The following is a 23,631-nucleotide window of genomic DNA, read 5'->3' on the forward strand; positions in this document are numbered from 1 at the left end:
AAGGAGATCCAACCAGTCCATTCTGAAGGAGATCAGTCCTGGGTGGTCTTTGGAAGGAATGATGCTAAAGCTGAAGCTCCAGTACTTTGGCCACCTCATGCGAAGAGTTGACTCATTGGAAAAGACTGATGCTGGGAGGGATTGGGGGCAGGAGGAGAAGGGGACGACCAAGGATGAGATGGCTGGATGGCATTACTGATTCAATGGACGTGAGTCTGAGTGAACTCTGGAACTTGGTGATGGACAGGGAGGCCTGGCGTGCTGCGATTCATGGGGTCACAAAGAATCGGACACGACTGAGCGGCTAAACTGAACTGAACTGATATACATACAATGGAATATTACTTAATCTTTAAAAATGAAGGAAATCCTGTCATAGGCAACAGCATGGGTGAACCTGGAGGACATTATGCTAAATAAAAAATGAATCACAGAAGAACAAATATTGCATGATTCCATTTATATGGGATATATAAAATAGGCAAACTCACGGAAGCAAAGCATAAAATTGTGATTTCAAGATTAGGAGTGGATGGGGAATGGGGAATTGCTAATCAATAGGTATAAAATTTCCATTTTGAAAGATGAATAAGAATATAGAGCTGCTATATAATATTGTACTTATATTAATAGATAACAATATTTTATGGTACATTTAAATATCTGTCAAGAGGACAGATGTTATGTCAAATGTTCTTACCACAATACATTTTTTAAAATTTATTTTAAAAAAAGAATATGGACTTCAACACTAGGTGTGATAGAGAAAAGAGTTAAATTGTTTTTTCAGATTTTTTTTCATATGAACTACGTTTTAAAGTCTTTATTGAATTTGTTGCATACGTCTGTTTTACATTTTAGCTTATTAGCCATTGGGAATGTAGAATTTTAGCTCCCAGACCAGGGATTGAACTTGTAACTCCTGCACTGCAAGGTGAAATCTTCACCACTGGACAGCCAGGGAAGTCCTAAGAGTTAAATTTTAAAAAAGAGACACTTTCATAATAAATTGCATACTATAGTTTTCTCCTGCTTAGTAACTTAGTGGAAATTAAATCCAGGGCTAATTGCTAAGCAATGTCTAAAGTTGTCATTGGCAAAGCAAGGTCTTTTTCTGAAAGCAATATGTGGCAGTGATGTTGAAGAGGAAAGCATGTATCCCAATAATAGAAGCAGTTACTTTATTAATCAGGATGGCTTCCGTGGCAAGTAAGAGCAAATCTAACTTGACAGATTTTATTGGTCATAAACAGAAGTCCCAAGAAAGTACACAATGACTCAGGCAGTTATTAATCTACCAATTTATGACAGCATTAAAAGACCAGGTTGTATTCTTTCCATCTTTCTGCTCTATCTTATTCAGTCTATCATATCCAGAAAGAACTAGAATACCTTTCTTAGAAATTCCCTAACATATCTCTAGACTTGTCCCATCAGCAAAAATGCTGCTGTGTTTGTTTTGTTTTTAATATTCCTTGGTCCAAAGCCTACTTCAATGCAGTTACCTCAGAAAGAAGGATAAGAAGACAATTTTTTAAAAAAAAAGAGTCAATGACTAAATGGAATTAGACCACTAAGAAAAACAGTTTTTCTTTTAGGAAACTGCATATAAAACTCCTTAGTAAATGCTTTTCAAGAGTGATGTCAGCATCATGACAATGTGAGATGTTCCCTTTGTCTCTTTCCTTCAATCTACAAACAGTAAAACATCCATAACTCAAAGGTGTCTTTGTCCAACACACATGGGCAGCAGAGCATTCCACATAGCTGTCCTTCTAAAAGGTGGGTGGACTAGAAGACAGAGGAGGCGAGACAAGGGAAAGAGCAGATGCCGTGCCTGCCATCCTGGATCCCTCCCAGCTGAGCCCACAGCTCCAGAGAACCAGGTAGCTTCAGGGGAGGCAGTCTATACAATGCTGGCCTCCTGGCTGCAGGAGATGGTTGTGGCCAAGGGAACCAGAGAGCAGTGGGCATGCAATCTCAGCCCTCCAACTGTGGATGCACCTGTAACTCTGCCTCCTCAATCTGCAGTAATGGTACACACACCTCCTAATCAATCAACCATTGGTAAGGAAATGAGATTATTGTGATTGATTTAGTGTGACAGAAATTTATTCAGGAGATGGAGTTAGGATTACCATTATTTTTTTTAATTTTATATTGCAATATAGTTGATTTACAATGTTGTGTTAATGTTAGGTATACAGTATAAGTGATTTAATTATACACACTTCATGTATCTACAGAGGATGAGACGGTTGGATAGCATCACTGACTCAATTGACATGAGTCTGAACAAGCTCTGGAAGATGGTGAAAGACAGGGGGAAAAAAAAAGACAGGGAAGCCTGGCGTGCTACAGTCCATTATGTCACAAAGAGTTGGACATGACTGAGTGACTGAAGAACAACATATATCTATTCCTTTGCAGATACTTTTCCCATAGAGGTTATTACAGAGATTTTTTTTTAATATGAAAAAATGAAAAAAAAAATTGAGTTCTGAAAGGGAAGAAAATTTTAGTAGGCAATCTACCAACTCTGTTCCATCACTAGTCAACTAAGCCAATGGTTACTGTTGGCAATGTGATTGCAGCATTGACAAATCATTTGATTACTTTTAAAATGCTGGTATCTGGATGTTTACGCAAGATTTCTCAATTTTTAAATATTGGCAATACATTCAAAACATTTGAAAATACTTTTTTGGCCAAAATTATTCAGGCCAAATAAAATAAATCTGCAGTCCAAGAACATCCTGCAAGTCACCAATTTACAAACTCTGGTTTATGTTAGTAATTTATTTCTGGTTTATGTTATTAATTTATTTAACTAAAACTTTTCTACTTAGTAATGTTCACTTTATGCTTGCCAATAACTGAATTATACAAATTCCTATAAAATTTAGTTAATAAAGCTTAATCAGTTGTAGTGAACTTCCAATTACACAGCTAATAGGGACTGCAGAACATAATGTAGGAAAAAGATATATAAACCAGAGAAGGTTTATATAATATTTTTTTTGTAACTAAGGGTTCTAGTTTGACAGTTTCATGGTTCAAACAGTTAAGATGTTGCTACTTATTTAATGATGAGTGTGCAATTTTCTCCCAGTTTCCTGTGATTTCTTATTTTTTATCATCATTAGAGGGTGGATTAATTCCTAGCAAGCGAGAAAATAAAGGTGCACAAGTCCTTTAACAAATATTAGCCAGCATCATGGTCAAAAATGGGGTGTGGGAAAGATTAGGAAATTCACCTAATTAGAAATATCAGCTTCATAGCTCATTGTTTAGAATGATCCTCTTTCCCCATAAGTATGGAGAACAGAAAATTTTAATTCATACAAAGACAATCAAGAGTATGTCTCTCTTGAAATTTTGTGTCATTGAAGTGTAATCCAGAAATAGTAGCCTTGCTAGGTATTGATGGCAAATAATAGTGAGGAAGTAAGTACATTTCTCTTCCATCCAAATTGTCCAGTCTTCCAAGTTGATCATTTACCCGGCAACAGTTGTTTAGGTGTTACTTCAGATTTTTGGATTGGAGTCCTAAAGAAAGACAAAACTCTTAAATAATGATTTTTTCCTAAAAATGTAGATATTCTATAGCCTTTAACTATTAAGAAGTTAAAATGAATTCTTTGTAGTCACATGTCCTTTTCTATAGATTCTGTGATACTTCACAATGAAGGAGTGGAAACACAGGAGGGTAGAGAAAGAAAAAGAGAAAAACATCACACTGGGATCAAACTATCCATATGGGTACTCCTAGGAAAGAAGGTGGGGATCAGAAGAGCAGTGATATCATGCTGAGTGTTTTTCTGTGGGAAATTTTCTCCATCTCACTATCCCTGGGTAATACTTCTGAGAAAACAAAGAATATTGGGGTCATCACTTTCTAGTAAAGACCCTTACATCTTCTTTCTCTTGGTTATTGTCCAAACTAGAGGGCAAACAGATACTAAAGCCTATTGCACAGTTATAGAGATACTGTCCTCAGTGAACATCTTCTTGGAAGACATGGTTAGAATTTCTGTCCTTGATTCTAGGAGTGCTACAAGATTGTAACAGTTTGACTATGTATCACTAATCTTAGGTTTAGACACCAGATTATCCTTGAAAACAGTAGAAGAAAGTCCTTTTATGTTTCTATGTTATAATAGAAACAAAAATAATGGTCAGCATTAAAAATGTTATTCAATTCTTGTCTTTACTGTACTCATTTCCTTATTTCAGTCATTCTTTACTTCCTTGTCACTTACTTTTTTTAAAAGATTTTTTTGATGTGGACCCTTTTTAGAGACTACAGAATCTGTTACAATATTGCTTCCTTTTTTTTTAATGTTTTGGTTCTTTTCTCATGAGGCATGTGGGATCCTAGGACCCCAATCAGGGACTGAACCTATATCCCCACATTGGAAGGTAAAGTCCCAACCAGTGGACCACTAGGGAAGTCTTGGCCACTTATTTTAATTTCTACCTGACTCTCAGGGTCCAGTACAGACTCCAACCACTTGGTCAGTGGATTTTCCTCTTACTATACCATTTGTAGCCCATTCCTTATCCCTTCACCATACTTTTCTCTGTAGCATCATCTACTTTGGCACTCATCACATATGAGGCGTTCCATGGGCTTCTCTAGTGGCTCAGACAGTAAAGAATTTGCCTGCAATGTGGGAGACCTGGGTTCAGTCTCTGAGTCAGGAAGGTCCCCTGGAGGAGGGCATGGTAACCCAGCTCAGTATTCTTGCCTGGAGAATGCCCACAGACAGAGGGTCACAAAGAGTCAGACATGACTGAGCAACTAAGCACACACAGCACAGGTGCTCCATACGTATATGACTTGCTTTCCCAGCAAAAATGCAAAAATCATTGAAAAAAATGACCTTAAGTTTTAGTTCTTTCTCATTTACTCACAATAGAGTACCAAGTAGGAGGCAAGATTCTCAGGATCCAGTTGAATGAATGACTCTACCTCTTCATGGGTTTTGGCTTTTATTCTGGATTTCCCTTTATGGACTCTTTCTCATACACTTCCTCCTCTAGAAAACTGTGACTAGTGGAGGCCTTATTCTATCTAGAATAAGGAAGTAAAATCTAATTTATAATACAGTTTTATGTCCTCCAAACTATGCATCTAGAGACTATCCTTTGAAGGAGACAATTCATCTTCTACAGCAGAACCATGTATCCCTTTTTAACAATTATATAACGGAACTATTTTTAACAGTCAAAATAATAGCCATACTAATTTATAAATAGTGAGGAGGGAGGTCTTGCTTTCTCCAATAGTCCTTTGGGCTACAATCTCTCACGTTAGCATAGAGCATCCTAGAATGGAACCCAGAGTTTGAAAGACATCATTCACATTGGGCACAAGGGTTCTTTCAAACATTGCCAGTGACCATCTGATACTTACAAGAAAAGAGGATGATACAGATATAGAAATCAGTGGTGGAGGAAAACTTGGATTTGTAGGTAGCTAGCACGAAGGTTAAAAAAAATACTTAATTAAAAAATGGGGCCTTGAAAATAGGTGTGCTTAAAAGAAAGGTTTATGTGGCTTGGCTGGTAAAGAATCCACCTGCAATGTAGGAGACCTTGGTTTGATCCCTGGGTTGGAAAGATCCCCTGGGGAAGGGAAAGGGTACCCACTCCAGTGTTCTGGCCCAGAGAATTCCATAGACTGTATAGTCCATGGGGTTGCAAAGAGTCAGACACAACTGAGTGACTTTCACTAAATCATTTTCAGATATAGAAAACTAGGAATAATCTAAACCTCTATATTTACATACGGGCTTCCCGAGTCTTCTCAGGTGGTGCTAAGGGTAAAGAACCTGACTGCTAATGCAGGAGATGCAAGAGATGCAGGTTCAGTCCCTCAGTTGGGAAGATCCTCTGGAACAGGGCATGGCAACCCCTTCCAGTGTTCTTGCCTGGAGAATCCCATGGACAGAGGAGCCCAACAGGTTATGGTCCATGAAGTCACAAAGAGTCAGACATGACAAAAGTGACTTACCATGCATGCACATATGTTTACTGCTTTCATTTAGGTGTACACATACAGTTCAGAAATAAACTCAGTGCCAACAGACATAGAAAGCTATGTTCATCATATGCCCATAAAATATTTATATTAAACTCTGAAAATTGTAAAGCACTATAGAATTTAAAGAATCTTTCATTTGATAAGAACATATAAATTTTAAAAAATGAAATAATAAGTTTCTTAATTTCAGCTTCCAAATAAGCACCTTTTCAGATAATGTGAGCTCAGAACTAAGATGGCACCAAGAAACTGGAGGGACAATCATAGTGACCCAGTCTCTGCACTCTGCTGGGTACAAAGCTATCAGAGATGGTTATGTTTCCATCAAAAACATTATTATCAATGTCACTATCATTAACCAATTGCTATCTAAATTTCTAAACTTGCAGGATACAACTAGGGCATTAAAGATTATACATATTACATGTATTGTCATACAAGTGTACATGTTGTTGCTGTTATAGTCGTTAAGTCATGTCCGACTCTTTGAACTATTGCCTGCCAGGGTCTTCTGTCCATGGGATTCTCCAGGCAAGAATACTGGAGTGGGTTGCCATGTCCTCTTGCAGGGGATCTTCCTGACCCAGGGATCGAAACCTCGTCTGATGTCTCCTGCATTGGCAGGCAGATTCTTTACCACTAGTACCACCTGGGAAGCCCACAAGTATACATATTATCGTCATTATCAGGATATTGCAAAAGGAATAAGGAATCGACCTAGAATCACACAGAGAGAGATAAAGAGAGGGAGAGGAAGCTGGCATCTACCTTTCTTTTTTTTTTTTTTTTTTTTTAATTTTCTTTGCCTTTTGTAAACCACAGCAAAGCGGCCTCTACATTTTAGAGAGAAAAGCAACCTCTGCATTTTAGAGAGAGTCTTTTGCATTTAACAAAAGGCAAAGGCGAACTTTCTGAATGTGTAGTTACAAAACTTGCAGTCCTTGCTACATACTAGTACTACATACTAGTGAGATAGATTTGTAAAACATTGCTGAGTAGAAATGACAGCTAAAGAGAGAGAGAGGATCATAAGCTGGGGTCCACAGAAAACACGCTACAGACTCTGGTTCACCTCTTGGGGTTGAACAGTCTTCGCCATCTGTGGTTTCTTCTTCTGATTGTGTAGGCCGGTCTCAGTGGTAGACAGTGGCCTGTATGTAAAAGCATAGCATTTACAGTGACTTAGCAGTGTCTTTACCACAAGAGGGAGATTTGAGAGAAGTCTGCTCCTTTCCTTTGCCCTTCTGTGTCCTTCTTGGTAACTGCTGGGCTTTTCTTCTGCTCCCTAGGACATCCTCCGGGTTTCCCTTTTCTGTAATTCATAATGATCACCACTGATTTTCTTTTTGATTCTCTACCAAGCCATGATATCTAATCATGATGGTCTTGAGTCCAGTTTTTATCTAAATTATGTCTTTTAAGTAAATAAAGATTTATTTTATTCATTAAATATTTATCAGAAGCCCATTCTGAGTGAATAAGTCAGTCTTTTGAAAATGCTGGAAAGATACTGTAGTGTCAAGATTATGTTTTAAAGATTGACTGATGTAGGTGCAAATCTAGATTTCATTACTTAGGTTGCAAGACTTTAAACATGCTTGCTTACCTCCTTGAGCTTCTGTTTCCACATCAGTAAAAATGTGGAGTCCCTAACCTTGCAGGATTGTTGTGAGGATAAATATATACCTTTTCATCTATAAAGTGGAAATACTAATAAGTAAATCTTATTTCCTTGTGAAGATTAAATGTTCTTATGAAGATTAAATGACATAATATATGCAAAAGGGCTAACCAAGGTGCTCGCTATAAAGCTGTCATCAATACATTTTAAAGACTGTATTTGTATAATGAGCATTAAAATATTTAATAATGAGAGTTCTTCTTATTATGAATTATAAACAGTGATAAACAGAAGAAAAAAAGCCGGTCTTCCTGTGAAAAATGCCCCCAATAAACAGAATACCAAGCATCTGGTCTGAGAAAAATGTATCTGTAGTTATTTCTGAGTACTTGAAGCAAACTAAAATGAGATGAAATTTGATAATTTGGGTCCTTACATTTATAGTGAATTAGCTGTCCCCAAAGCAGGGCCTACCTCTGGACTAACTTCTGCTTCTCTCTGGAGCTTCGGCATCGGATTACTATAGCAACCACCACAAATATGACAGCCACAGGGAACAGCACCCCAACCACAATGGAGAAGTCTGCAACAGAGAACAAGGGCCTCATGAAATTATGATCAGTTCACAAATACACATCACACTGGTCCTGATTTCTTTTTTTTTTTTTTTTGAGATTAAATATTAATTATTCTTATTTTTTTTTATTTTTTTTTAATTTTAAGTTTTTTTATTTTTAAAATTTTAAAATCTTTAATTCTTACATGCATTCCCAAACATGAACCCCCCCCCCCACCTCCCTCCCCATAACATCTTTCTGGGTCATCCCCATGCACCAGCCCCAAGCATGCTGCATCCTGCGTCAGACATAGACTGGCGATTCAATTCACATGATAGTATACATGTTAGAATGTCATTCTCCCAAATCATCCCACCCTCTCCCTCTCCCTCTGAGTCCAAAAGTCCGTTATACACATCTGTGTCTCTTTCCCTGTCTTGCATACAGGGTCGTCATTGCCATCTTCCTAAATTCCATATATATGTGTTAGTATACTGTATTGGTGTTTTTCTTTCTGGCTTACTTCACTCTGTATAATCGGCTCCAGTTTCATCCATCTCATCAGAACTGATTCAAATGAATTCTTTTTAACGGCTGAGTAATACTCCATTGTGTATATGTACCACAGCTTTCTTATCCATTCATCTGCTGATGGACATCTAGGTTGTTTCCATGTCCTGGCTATTATGGTCCTGATTTCTTTATCACAAACATCATCGATCCTCTTTCCAAAGAACATGTGTTCCCTGGAAAATCTCTCATAGCCAGTAAAATGAAAATGTATCTTGATAATGATTATCATAATGTTATTTAGATAAAGGGGCTAAAGAGGATCTATGCAGAACATTTTACATGAGATTAGTAAAGCATCAAAATAACTGAGAATGCTTAGAAGGAATAAATCGAAAACAAAAGGCTGGAAGATCAGAAAGTGTATGAAGTAAGGGGGATGGCAGAAGAGGAAAGAAACATTTTTTAAAATTCAACCTTGGAATAAAGCACGTAAAAATAACCTGAAGTCCTGAAATCCTATCCTCTCAGGAGCAAATAAGAAGCTGAGACATAAAAAAGAGAACAAATGGATACTTGATAACTGATAGATAGATGGGACATAAGTGAGTGTTCTATTGATGTTTACTCTATATTAGAATTATATTTGGGGGGGTTATAAGATCACTTCATGGGAAATAGATGGGGAAACAGTGGCTGATTTTATTTTTGGGGGCTCCAAAATCACTGCAGATGGTGACTGCAGCCATGAAATTAAAAGATGCTTACTCCTTGGAAGGAAAGTTATGACCAACCTAGATAGCATATTCAAAAGCAGAGACATTACTTTGCCAACAAAGGTCTCTCTAGTCAAGGCTATGGTTTATCCAGTGGTCATGTATGGATGTGAGAGCTGGACTGTGAAGAAAGCTGAGTGCTGAAGAATTGATGCTTTTGAACTATGGTGTTGGAGAAGACTCTTGAGAGTCCCTTGGACTGCAAGGAGATCCAACCAGTCCATCCTAAAAGAGATCAGCCCCGGGTGTTCTTTGGAAGGAATGATGCTGAAGCTGAAACTCCAGTACTTTGGCCACCCCATGCGAAGAGTTGACTCATTGGAAAAGACTCCGATGCTGGGAGGGATTGAGGGCAGGAGGAGAAGGGGACGACCGAGGATGAGATGGCTGGATGGCATCACTGACTCGATAGACGTGGATTTTGGTGAACTCCGGGAGCTGATGATGGATAGGGAGGCCTGGCGTACTGCAATTCATGGGGTCACAAAGAGTTGGACACGACTGAGTGACTGAATGAACTGAAGATGTTTTCTATTTTATCTACAGCCTAGTTAATGAGTGCAACTTTAATCTTCTGTTATCTCATATATTAATTTCTCATAATAATCTGAAACCACAAAGACCGGGGGTACAAGTTTGAAGAGCAATGCCAACAGCTACTGACTGCTCTCTTATTACAGAGATCACTAAATCAATAATAAGAATACTTTTTTGGCATAAATGCAAGAAAAGCTCACAAACGTGAACACACATGCATGCAGAAAGGTAGAGACCTCAGAAGTAGAATTCTAGGTAAGATAATAATTGTTTAAATACTGAGTACTCTCTACCCTCCATAAAAATTTCTATCCAAAAAACCAAAGGAAATGCAATTATAAGGTATTTGTGTTAGAAATAGTATAGATATGTTCAGAACTTTTTTAGTGTACTTGCACTAACAACACTGTAGCTAATTTCAAAAGAGTGACATAGTCCAGAGGAAATAAAGACAAACTCAGCAGTACTTCACAGACACCCATAATTTGAAAGGTTGTGGTCTAGGTATAAAGCTGGGGCGTGACAGATGGAGAGTATTAAAACAGGAAGCAGCTTTACAGTTGAAGATGGCAGTGTCTGAACAGAAAACACTGTCTTTTCTATTTCTGGAAACATAGGTCTAGGAAATTTGAACCAGCCCTCTCACTAAAAACAGCAAATTGAACTTAAAAAAAAAAAAAAAAGCTTCCTAAAAACACAGAAGTGCTAAAGAATAGGGGGAAATTACTCTGGAGTGAGAGAAAATTAGTTTGGAGTGAGAGAGCAGGAACCCAGAAAGACAGAAAGGAAAATGATTCTGGATGAAAGCCCAGAAATGCACAAAAGAATGAAGAGTAAATAAACCAAGACTGAACCTTAATGTAAACTGTAGACTTTGGGTGATAATCATGCCTCCATGTAGGTTCATTAACTATAACAAACATTGCACTCTGGTGGGGGATGTTAGTGGTGGGGATGACTGTGCACGTTTGGGGCAGAATACATGGGAAACCTTTGTACTTTCTACTCAGTTTTCCTGTGGAGTTAAAATCAGCTCTAAAAAGTAAAGTCTATATTAAAAGAAATAAACTGGAAATTTTTATGATGGCCACTAAAAGAATACAAAATAAATGCATAATTTCCAAATTAATAAAAAGAAAACTGGAGTGATTAAAATCCTTATGACGCCCATAAGATAAGAAAGAAGAGAAAAAGGAAGAGACCAGACTGGAAGAATACACCCAAGTATATCAGTAATTACATTTAATTTAAATGGACCAGATTTTTAAAAAATTATTATCAATCTAAATTTTTTTTAATTTTAATTTTTACTATATTTTACTTTACAATACTGTATTGGTTTTGCCATACATTGAAAATTTTAAATATATTTGTATTTTTAAAATGAGAGGCAGATGTAAAACATGAGGTTTCAGAAAGGATGAAAATAAAAGTAAGAAAAAAGTGAGACCAAAATAAATATGGTACAGCTACATTTTTCTCCATGGTCTGTAGACTTTAAAAGGCAAGAAAACTAGAGATACACACAAGCATTTCATAATGACAAGAGTGTTAATTCACTGGGAAGACATACAATTCTAAGTCTTTTTGTAGTGGATATCAAGGTCTCAAAATATATGGGCATTAATAGACCCAGAATTTTCTTGGGCTGCAAAATCACTGCAGATGGTGACTGTAGCCATGAACTTAAAAGATGCTTTCTCTTTGGAATAAAGCTATGACAAACCTAGATAGCATACTAAAAAGCAAAGACATTAATTTACTGACAAACGTCTGTCTAGTCAAAGCTGTGATTGTTCCAGTAGTCATGTATGAATGTGAGACTCGGACCGTAAAGAAAGTGGAGTGTTGAAGAACTGATGCTTTTGAACTGCGGTGCTAGAGAAGACTCTTGAGAGTTCCTTGAGCTGAAAGGAGATCCAACCAGTCAATCCTAAAGCAAATGAGTCCTGAATATTCATTGAAAGGACTGATGCTGAAGCTGAAGCTCCAATACTTTGGCCACTTGATGCAAAGAGCTGACTCATTGGAAAAGATTCTGATGCTGGGAAAGATTGAAGGCAGGAGGAGAAGGGGACAACAGAGGGTGAGATGGTTGGATGGCATCACCAACTCGATGGACATGAGTTTGAGCAAGCTCTGAGAGTTGGTGATAAACAGAGAAGACTTCAGTCCATGGGGTCACAAAAATTGGACATGACTGAGTGACTGGACTGAACTGAACTGAATAGAACCAGAAGTGATAGCCAAGTTCATAATTACAGTGGGGATTTTAACACTTGTGGCTCTGTAATTGGTACAACAAACAAACAAGATATCAGTAAGGATTAATATATTACACACAACTAACAAACATGGATTAAAAAACATGGAAAATACTGCACATAACTGCATAATACATTTTTTTTTGTGCACAGGCAGAACACCTACAATATGGGCATATGCTGAGTCATAGAAAGTGTAAATAAATTTCAACACATTCTCAACACTATAGATTTTCTGATCTCTATGGAATTATGCTGCATATAATGTTAACAATAGCTAGATAATCTGTATATGCATATACATTAAGAAATATACAACTAAACATTTCAAGGGCAAAGAAGAAAGCAAATGGAAAATTGAAAATAATTTAAGGCAAATGATAATGAAAATATCAGTTACCATATGGGCTACAAACTGAAAACTAAAGAGGCAAAGATTTCTTTCAAGAATTTTAAGATGAAATAAATTTTAGGAAAGGGAATTGTATAAAGCAGACATTGAAATAGCAAAAAAAAAAAAGTTTGAAAAAGAAAAACAAACCATAAAGAATAATTAAAGTTTTAAAATTTTGTTAGGATAATACAAAAAAAGATTAAAAAGCATGCTACAGATCCTATAGATATTGAAAAGATAAGTAAGTATTATGAGGAATTTTAAACCAAAACATTGAAATTCAAGTGAACGAGGAAAATGTCTAGTAAAATATACTAAAACTTGTATAAGAAGATATTAAAAACCTGAGGGTTCTTATAACTACTAAAGACATTGGATTTTTAATTAAAATATTGCTCAGAACTCTAGGCCCATTTGGGTACTGACAAGTTCTAAACAGATGTTTAAGGAGAGTCTTCCATTCTTATATAAATTTTTCCAGAGAATTTAGATAAATGAGAACTCTCCACTTTACTTAACATGATTAACATAATCCTGTACTCAGATTTATAAAGACACAATGAGAAAATTATAGGCATCACCCATGAACATAAAGTAATAGCAGACATCACCCATCAGTATCTATTCAGTTTAGATTAGTTCAGTCGCTCAGTCTGTTCGACTTTTTGCGACCCCATGAATTGCAGCTCGCCAGGCCTCCCTGTCCATCACCAACTCCCGGAGTTCACTCAAGCTCATGTCCATCGAGTCGGTGATGCCATTCAGCCATTTCATCTTCTGTCGTCCCCTTCTCCTCCTGCCCCCAATCCCTCCCAGCATCAGAGTCTTTTCCAGTGAGTCAACTCTTCGCATGAGGTGGTCAAAGTACTGGAGTTTCAGCTTTAGCATCATTCCTCCCAAAGAACACCCAGGACTGATCTCCTTTAGAATGGACTGGTTGGATCTCCTTGCAGTCCAAGAGACTGTCAAGAGTCTTCTACAACACCACTGTTCAAAAGCATCAATTCTTTGGCGTTCAGCTTTCTTCACAGTCCAGCTCTCACATCCATACATGACTACTGGAAAACCATAGCCTTGACTAGACGGACCTTTGTTGGCAAAGTCTGCTTTTGAATATACTGTCTAGGTTGGTCATAACTTTCCTTCCAAGGAGTAAGATTCTTTTAATTTAATGGCTGCAATCACCATCTGCAGTGATTTTGGAGCCCCAAAAAATAAAGTCTGACACTGTTTCCACTGTTTCCCCATCTATTTCCCATGAAGTGATGGGACCTGATGCCATGATCTTTGTTTTCTGAAGGTTGAGCTTTAAGCCAACTTTTTCACTTTCCTCTTTCACTTTCATCAAGAAGCTTTTTAGTTCCTCTTCACTTTCTGCCATAAGAGTGGTGTCATCTGCATATCTGACGTTATTGATATTTCTCCTGGATATCTTGATTCTAGCATGTGTTTCTTCCAGCCCAGCGTTTCTCATGATGTACTCTGCATAGAATTAAATAAGCAGGGTGACAATACACAGCCTTCACGTACTCCTTTTCCTATTTGGGACCAGTCTGTTGTTCCATGTCCAGTTCTAATTGTTGCCTCCTGACCTGCATATAGGTTTCTCAAGAGGTAGGTCAGGTGGTCTGGTATTCCCATCTCTTTCAGAATTTTCCACAGTTTATTGTGATCCACACAGTCAAAGGCTTTGGCATAGTCGATAAAGCAGAAACAGATGTTTATCTGGAACTCTCTTGCTTTTTTGATGATCCACTGGATGTTGGCAATTTGATCTCTGGTTCCTCTGCCTTTTCTAAAACCAGCTTGAACATCTGGAAGTTCACGGTTCACGTATTGCTGAAGTCTGGCTTGGAAAATTTTGAGCATTACTTTACTAGCGTGTGAGATGAGTGCAATTGTGAGGTAGTTTGAGCATTCTTTGGCATTGTCTTTCTTTGGGATTGGAATGAAAACTGACCTTTTCCAGTCCTGTGGCCACTGCTGAGTTTTCCAACTTTGATGGCATATTGAGTGCAGCACTTTCACAGCATCATCTTTCAGGATTTGAAATAGCTCCACTGGAATTCCATCACCTCCACTAACTTTGTTCATAGCGATGGTTTCTAAGGCCCACTTGACTTCACATTCCAGGATGTCTGGCTCTAGATGAGTGATCACACCATTGTGATTATCTGGGTCGTGAAGCTCTTTTTTGTACAGTTCTTCTCTGTATTCTTGCCACCTCTTCTTAATATCTTTTGCTTCTGTTAGGTCCATACCATTTCTGTCCTTTATCGAGCCCATCTTTGCATGAAATGTTCCCTTGGTGTCTCTAATTTTCTTGAAGAGATCTCTAGTCTTTCCCATTCTGTTGTTTTCCTCTATTTCTTTGCACTGATTTGTGAGGAAGGCTTTCTTATCTCTTCTTGCTATTCTTTGGAACGCTGCATTCAGATGCTTATATCTTTCCTTTTCTCCTTTGCTTTTCACTTCTCTTCTTTTCACAGCTATTTGTAAGGCCTCCACAGACAGCCACTTTGCTTTTCTGCATTTCTTTTCCATGGGGATGGTCTTGATCCCTGTCTCCTGTACAATGTCATGAACTTCCGTCCATAGTTCATCAGGCACTCTATCTATCAGATCTAGTCCTTTAAATCTATTTCTCACTTCCACTGTATAATCATAAGGGATTTGATTGAGGTCATACCTGAATGGTCTAGTGGTTTTCCCTACTTTCTTCAATTTCGGTCTGAATTTGGCAATAAGGAGTTCATGATCTGAGCCACAGTCAGGTCCTGGTCTTGTTTTTGCTGACTGTCTAGAGCTTCTCCATCTTTGGCTGCAAAGAATATAATCAATCCGATTTTAGTGTTGACCATCTGGTGATGTCCATGTGTAGAGCCTTCTCTTGTGTTGTTGGAAGAGGGTGTTTACTATGACCAGTGCGTTCTCTTGGCAAAACTCTATTAGTCTTTGCCCTGCTTCATTCCGTATTCCAAGGCCAAATTTGCCCATTATTCCAGGTATTTCTTGACTTCCTACTTTTGCATTCCAGTCCCTTATAATGAAAAGGACATCTTTTTTGGGTGTTAGATCTAAAATGTCTTGTAGGTCTTCATAGAACCGTTCAACTTCAGTTCTTCAGAGTTACTGCTTGGGCATAGACTTGGATAACTGTGATATTGAATGGTTTGCCTTGGAAATGAACAGAGATCATTCTGTCATTTTTGAGATTGCATTCAAGTATTGCATTTTGGACTCTTTTGCTGACCATGATGGCTACTCCATTTCTTCTAAGGGATTCCTGCCCACAGTAGTAGATATAATGGTCTTCGGAGTTAAATTCACCAATTCCAGTCCATTTTAGTTTGCTGATTCCTAGAATGTCAATGTTCACTCCTGCCATCTCCTGTTTGACCACTTCCAATTTGCCTTGATTCATGGACCTGACATTCCAGGTTCCTATGCAATGTTGCTCTTTACAGCATCGGATCTTGCTTCTATCACCAGTCACATCCACAACTGGGTATTGTTTTTGCTTTGGCTCCATCCCTCCATTCTTTCTGGAGTTATTTCTCCACTGATCTCCAGTAGCATATTGGGCACCTACCAACCTAGCAGTTCTCTTTCAGTATTCTGTCATTTTGCCTTTTCATACTGTTCATGGGATTCTCAAGGCAAGAATACCTAAGTGGCTTGCCATTCCCTTCTCCAGTGGACCACATTCTATCAGACCTCTCCACCATGACCTGCTCATCTTGGGTGACCCCACACGACATGGCTTAGTTTCATTGAGTTAGACAAGGCTGTGGTCCGTGTGATTAGATTGACTGGTTTCCTGTGATTATGGTTTCAGTGTCACTGCCCTCTGATACCCTCTTGCAACACCTACGGTCTTACTTGGGTTTCTCTCACCTTGGATGTGGGGTTTTTCTTCGTGGCTCCAGTGTATCTATAAAAGCTATTAAATATTTCCATGTTGGGTTTATGCAAGGAATGCAAAGTTAGATAAATGTTCAAGTATCAAGCAATTTACTTTGCAATACCAACGAAGTAAAGAGTTAAAAATCTTAACCAATACATAAAAAGTGCTTGATACGATTCTTAGCAAACTAGAAATAGAAGTGAATTTTCTTAGTCAGATGAAGAGGATCTAATATGAAAGAATACCTTTAGATAACAGGGCAAAATACTGAAAGTCTTTCCTAAGATTGGGAAAGAAGTAAAGAGGCTTGCTATCTCTTGCTACTTCTGTTCAACATTGCACAATGTTGAAAAAAAGTACAAGAAATTAAAATTGTGACTGTTAGAGAGGAAGTAGCAAAACTGTCATTTTTCTCAAACAGTATGATTGAATATGTAGAAAATATAAAAGAATTCATAAGTTACTAGAATTATTGACAGGTTAGCAGAGGTGCTTCATATAAAAACAAATATACAAAAATTAGTTGAAGTTCTGTATTCTCAGTTCAGTTCAGTTCAGTCGCTCAGTCGTGTCTGACTCTTCATGACCCCATGGGCTGCAGCCTACCAGGCTTCTCCATCCATGGGATTTTTCAGGCGAGAGTACTGGAGTGGGGTGCCATTGCCTTCTCTGATGTACTCTGCATATAAGTTAAATAAGCAAGGTGACAATATACAGCCTTGACATACTCCTTTTCCTATTTGGAACCAGTCTGTTGTTCCATGTCCAGTTCTAACTGTTGCTTCCTGACCTGCATATAGGTTTCTCAAGAGGTAGGTCAGGTGGTCTGGTATTCCCATACTTTCAGAATTTTCCACAGTTTATTGTGATCCACACAGTCAATGGCTTTGGCATAGTCAATAAAGCAGAAATAAATAGATGTTTTTCTGGTACTCTCTTGCTTTTTCGATGATCCAGTGGATGTTGGCAATTTGATCTCTGGTTCCTCTGCCTTTCCTAAATCTAGCTTGAACAACTGGAAGTTCACGGTTCATGTATTGCTGAAGCCTGGCTTGGAGAATTTTGAGCATTTATTTACTAGCGTGTGAGATGAGTGCAATTAATAAATCCAATTAATATATATTATATATAAAAATTCTATGGTGAAAATCATTGAATATTATTTGGCAAAATTAGAGAACGCTAAGTAAATGGATACTTATTTCATGTACTGAGTTTGGAATTCAATATTTTATATATGCTTATTCTTCCCCAAGCGAATCTATAGACACAGTTTAGAGTAACTTTAAATTCCAACAGGAATTGTGTGTGTAACTTAAAAATCTGACTGTAAAATATATGTGGAAGTACAAAAGCTAATAGCCAACACATTCTTGAAGAACAAAATTAAAGGACTGCCTCTAAGATAACAAACTTATTTTAAAGATACAATGATAAAAAGAATATTATACTGGCATGTGTGTGGTCAGTCGTGTCAGACTCTTTGTGACCCCATGGACTGTAGCCTTCCAGGCTCCTCTGTCCCTGGGATTCTCCAGGCAAGAATACTGGAGTGAGTTGTCATTTCCTCCTTCTGGAAGAGGAAATTTCCTCCTAATCCAGGGACTGAACTCACATCTCCTGAAATGGCAGGAGGAGTCTTTATCACTGAGTCACCTATGAAGGCCTTATGCTGGCATATGGATAGTCAAATAGAACCCCCAGAAAAGTAGAAATATCTCAGAGAGACACACATGCAGACACATATGCTTTTATTGGAAAATTGGTACTATAAAGCATTAAGGAAGCATATATTACACGGGCTTCCCAGGCGGTGCTAGTGGTAAAGAACCCACTTGCCAGTTCAGGAGACACAAGAGACAAGGGATTGATCCCTGGGTCAGGAAGATCCTCTGGAGAAAGGCATGGCAACCCACCCCAGTATTCTTGCCTGGAGAATCCTATGGACAAAGAAGCCTGGTGGGTTACAGTCCATGGGATCACAAAGAGTTGGACACTACTGAAATGATTTAGGACAACACAGATCTATTACATAAATGATGGTGTGACAATTGAGTATCTATCTGGGATAAAAGTGAAATTGAACACTTGCATCATACACAGAATAATTCCAAATACATTATAGATTTAAATTTGAAAAAGCAATAAAATAATCCTTTTTGGAAGATCATATATGGATATACATTCATTACTTTAGGATAGAAAAAAATTCCTTAAAAAGGACACAAAAAGGAAAACTAATCATCAAGGAAATGATAAACAAATTGACTACATTACAATTAAAATCTTCTTTAATCACATGACATCACAAAGAGTGAGAAAACACAGAATGAATGGAGCTATTTGCAGCACATATAACTGAAAAATAGCTTATATCAAATATATTAAAACTTAAGTTAATAGGGGGTCAGGGAGATACCCAAAAGAAAAATACACAAAATGGCATGAACAAATATTTCATAAAAGAGAAAATACCAATGGCCAAAAAAATTAAGAAAGGATTCTATCATTATTACTAGCTATAAAAATAATTTAAATGAAAATTTCAATGCGTTATCACTACTGACCCACAAGAGTTGCTAAAATATAACAATTCTATTTATGCCAAATCGCTTAAAGGTTGTAAAGCAATAGGAAGAGGTCCTGAGGAGGAGCAGCTGTTTCTAAAGTAAATGTAATGAAGAGCTCTGTCCTCAGGGCAAGGTATTCATCACCATGGCAACTGGAGGTGAGGCTCTCTGGCTGTTTCCGCAATGAAGGTCTGAGGTCTATAGGAAGATCTGCCTACGGATAGAGCTCTCAGGCAGATCTCCAGTCAGGAGAGGTAAGGTCCAACAAGCATGCACACATGCCAAGAAAACCCCTGTGAGCTAATTCAAGTCAACCTAATCCCACATTCAATGAAGGATCATATATCCTGAAGAAAAATAGCACAGTGCAATATAAGAGAAGAGAGGGTGAAAAAAAAAAAAAATCAACTCAGAAGAAATAGAGGTAATCTGGAGAAGAGACTGAACCTGCAAAAATAATAAGTCATATTCTTAGAGAGTTTTATGAGGATATTATACCTAGTATACCTTCAGTCAAGGCTGTTAGGAAAATGGGACAATCGTAAAGCAAGAAAACTCAGAAAATTAGAATGAAATGACAAATATAAAATTTCAAGAATTGTTTTGGTAAAATATAAAAACATAAGAGGGTGGGAAATATGATTTAAAACTTGGATGAGAAACTTTGGAGATTAATATCGTGGATTTACTACCTACAGAATAGGAATTCCAAGAAGAAAGAGAAAAAGGCATGGAATCTTGCATAATAGGAAAGAAATACTTGGAAGAGGTGAGCAATTTTCTCAAGTTAGACATGTAATGTTACGTACTGAAGACCGTGGAAGAACTAGAGCAGTCAGGAGGGGCCCATCCTTCTTTACACTGACACTGGAGCTCGTGGTCACACACCTAGAGGAGCAACGGTTCTGTTAGTTTTCTCACTGAACTAATGCTCAACACAAGGGCTTATTCATCCATAATTAAGTACATATCAAAAAAAAATGAAACAAAACAAAAGAATAACCCCCTGCTCTGCAGCCTTTCAACTACCTACATAATTTAAGCATCAATAATAGGAATTTCATAATGCCATCTGCAGCAACATAGATGAACTTAGAGAAATGTCATCCTGAGTGAAGTAAGTCAGGCAGAGAAGGAGAAATATCATATGACAGACTTATATGTGGAATCTAAAAGAACTGATAAAAATGAACTTAACAGAAAGAGACTCACAGACTTAAGAGAATGAAATTATGGTTTTTGGGGGGAAGGGATAGTTAGGGAGTTTGGGATGGAAATGTATACCTTGCTATATTCAAAATGGGTAACCAACAAAGACCTACTTACAGCATAGGAAACTCTGCTCAGTGTTATGCGGCAGGCTGGATGGGAGGGGAGTTTCGAAGAGAATGGATATGTGTGTGTGTGTGACCAAGTCCCTTTGATATTCGCCTGAAACTATCACAACATCATTTGTTTAATTGGCTATACGCCAAAACAAAATAAAAAGTTAAAAAAAACCAGGAATTTCAGTATCAGGTTCTTTGAAGGAAGTTTTCATTGAATCAAAGTACTAAAGAGTTAGATAAACTTAATTGTTTTAATCATTCAACACTGAAACACTACATTAACATCACCCAAACTGTCTGACCTAAAATGACATAAGATTCAGCAAGCTTTGGAAAACACTGTCAAGACTTACTTACAGTGTGTCCTTTGCACTTAGAGGAGCAATTTGCTGATTTGTAAGTTCTTTCCATATCCACGCATTCTGCATTAATGCAAACCTGAAAGTGATGTGAAAAACACAAAACTGACATGAATGTCCAAAGATATCACTTATGCAAACTGTTGACTCTTCAGGAGTTAATCTTATATTTTTAGCTACTATTAATGCTATCAAGAGCTTCCCAGGTGGCTCAGTGGATAAAGAATCTGCCTGCAATGCAGGAGATGAAAGAGATATGTGTTCAGTCCCTTGATCTGGAAGATCCCCTAGATGAGGAAATGGCAATCCACTCCAGTATTCTTACCTGGGAAATCCCATGGACAGAGGAGCCTGGCAGGCTACAGTCCACAGGGTCACAAAGAATCAGAAAAGACAGAAGCAACTAAGCATGCATGCACGCATTGTCATCAAACTTACTTTTTATTCGAGAAATCACAGCATCCTTTTGAAAATAGGAAGATGGAATCTAGGTAATTTTTGTAATAAAATATTTAGGAAGTCCTCTCCAAAGAAAATTTCCTTACTTCATTCCTCATGGATTATTCCCTTAATCCACCTCTTTAGTTCAGCTCTGTAGACTGATAGTTAGCACTGAGCTAAGCATTGCACATGATACAAGGTACTGATTCCAAGCAAAATTAACATGGAAAACATGTTAATATCATATCATCTTTAAGATTAAAATAAAAATTTGTGTAAAAATAAGTAGTATTGTTATGATTATATTTATTATTATCAGTGGCTATCATTTGCTGAGAACCTACCAATTTAGGGGCAGTAAAACTTGCCCAAATTTAACATCCTAGTGCTAAGCACATAATAGGTACTCATTAAATCACACTGAAGGGAAGAACACACTCATGCATACATGAATGGCATAAACATTGCTTTGAAAATTGTGCTCCATGAAACACAGGGAGGCCCTGAGAAGACAATAAACAAAACAAAAAACAAACAGAAAGAACATTCTGAGTAAAAGCCGCAATTTCAACTCACCTTCTTATCTCCACATTTGGTTCCACTGATTACCATGCCAATTTCTTCTCTGCTGTCTTCAGGAGCAAATAGTTTACATGTCAGGAATGTGGCTATCCGTCCTTTCCAGGGCAGATAATCTGAGCCACCATGACAGAACAACTTCCCACACATGACATCTCTGAGGAAAAGCCAAAATTTGCTGCAGTTGAAACACCAGGATCCAAACTGCAGTTTTATACAAATATAAATCACCTCCTGGACTATCAATATTTAACTAATGGTATTTTTCCCTAAGGCAGAGACTCCTAGTTCTCCTTTATACCAGTTTTCCCCTTATTCTTAAGTAATAGAACCACCATATTCAACGGTTTGCAAGGCCTGGTGTTGCTGAAAAAACAAACAAACAAACAACAACAACAAAACCCTTGTCTCCCAGATTCCCTAATTTTGGCCAGTAACCTAAATTCTGGCCAGTGGGAAGGATGCAGAACCTTAACTTCAGGTTCTTGAAGGTGGCCTCATGTGAGGGTATGTGTTGTTGTTGATGCTTAGTCACTAAGTTGTGTCTGACTCTTCAGGACCCCATGGACTGCAGCACGCTAGGCTTCCCTCTCCTTCACTATCTCCCACAGTTTACTCAAATTCATGTCTACTGAGTTGGTGATTCTCTTTAACCATCTCACCCTCTGCTTCCCCTTTCCCTTTTGCCTTCCATCTTTTCCAGCATCCGGGTCTTTTCCAGTGAGTCAGTTCTTTGCATCAGGTGACCAAAGTATTGGAGCTTTAGCTTCAACATCAGTTCTTAACATCAAGGAGCGCACCTAGGAAGTCAGTTTCTGTCTTGTTTCAGGTAAGGTTATTTATTTCATGAATTGCAGCAGAATAATTCTCTTGACTATAGTTGTATCAGTATAAGGCTGAGCCTTGGATGGCATTCCAAGGCATCATGTAGGTTCCTGAAAGAACTCCTGCAAATTCAGATAAAACTGCCAGGGGATCACTAACGCCTTGCATTCACTAGCAAGGGGAAGAAAGTCAATGTCAACAATATTGGAATCAATTGCTTTTATGTAAAATTTAGAGGAAAGTTGTGAAAAAAGTCTTCTGAGAGTGTTAGAATCAGATTCTTCTGATTACTCTGGTGGCTTTTAGAAAAAATACCACTGAGGAGCAGAGAAAGGCCTGCATTCTTTCCAGACTTCAGATGGTATTTTTCTTGAATCATTTAGGTAGAGCTTTAAGAGGAAGGCTCTAAAAAGGTCAAAGTTGCTCAGTTGTATCTGACTCTGCGACCCCATGGACTGTAGCCTACCAACTTTGTCTATCCGTGGAATTTTCCAGGCAAGAATACTGGAGTGGGTTGCCATTTCCTTCTCCAGGGGATCTTCCCAACCCAGAGACTCAGCCCAGGTCTCCTGCATCACAGGCAGACTTTCTATCCTCTGAGCCACCAAGGAAGCCCTAGGAAGGCTCTAGGACCTAGGGAATTTCAGGCTTACTTCTCACTACAAGCAAAAATTATTAAGAAGTGATCAGAAGGCCAGTCTGTGGGAAGAAATGAAATGCTTATGCGTTTGGTTGCAGAAATTATCCAGTATTCACACAAGCATTTATATAGGACAAGGGTGTGTGTACACTTTACAGAGGAAAGATGGAATTACCCTAGCCTTTTTCCCCTATCATAACTTCTCATACTAAATATTGCTACCCACTCACCCTACTCCCACACACATATAGACTTTTATTAATATATTCTCCCC

At 37.9% G+C, this 23,631-nt stretch overlaps 1 protein-coding gene across 2 annotated transcripts in view; it reads right to left on the bottom strand.

Annotated features, from left to right (window-relative positions):
- Positions 1-2,094: 2,094 nt before the first annotated feature.
- Positions 2,095-23,631, bottom strand: part of ADAM28 (ADAM metallopeptidase domain 28) — a 78,179-nt gene continuing 56,642 nt past the window's right edge. For both annotated transcript variants that reach the window (XM_004005253.6, XM_042243126.2), the window contains 6 exons: positions 21,890-22,049; positions 20,871-20,951; positions 19,995-20,073; positions 8,145-8,253; positions 7,122-7,200; positions 2,095-3,549 (listed from right to left, as the gene is read on the bottom strand). In XM_004005253.6, coding sequence (XP_004005302.4) covers positions 3,529-3,549; positions 7,122-7,200; positions 8,145-8,253; positions 19,995-20,073; positions 20,871-20,951; positions 21,890-22,049 — 529 coding nt within the window. In that variant the 3' untranslated portion in view covers positions 2,095-3,528. The remainder of the gene's footprint in view (positions 3,550-7,121; positions 7,201-8,144; positions 8,254-19,994; positions 20,074-20,870; positions 20,952-21,889; positions 22,050-23,631) is intronic.

Source organism: Ovis aries, chromosome 2 (assembly GCF_016772045.2).
Source record: "Ovis aries strain OAR_USU_Benz2616 breed Rambouillet chromosome 2, ARS-UI_Ramb_v3.0, whole genome shotgun sequence".
In the NCBI taxonomy this organism is placed as follows: Eukaryota; Metazoa; Chordata; class Mammalia; order Artiodactyla; family Bovidae; genus Ovis; species Ovis aries.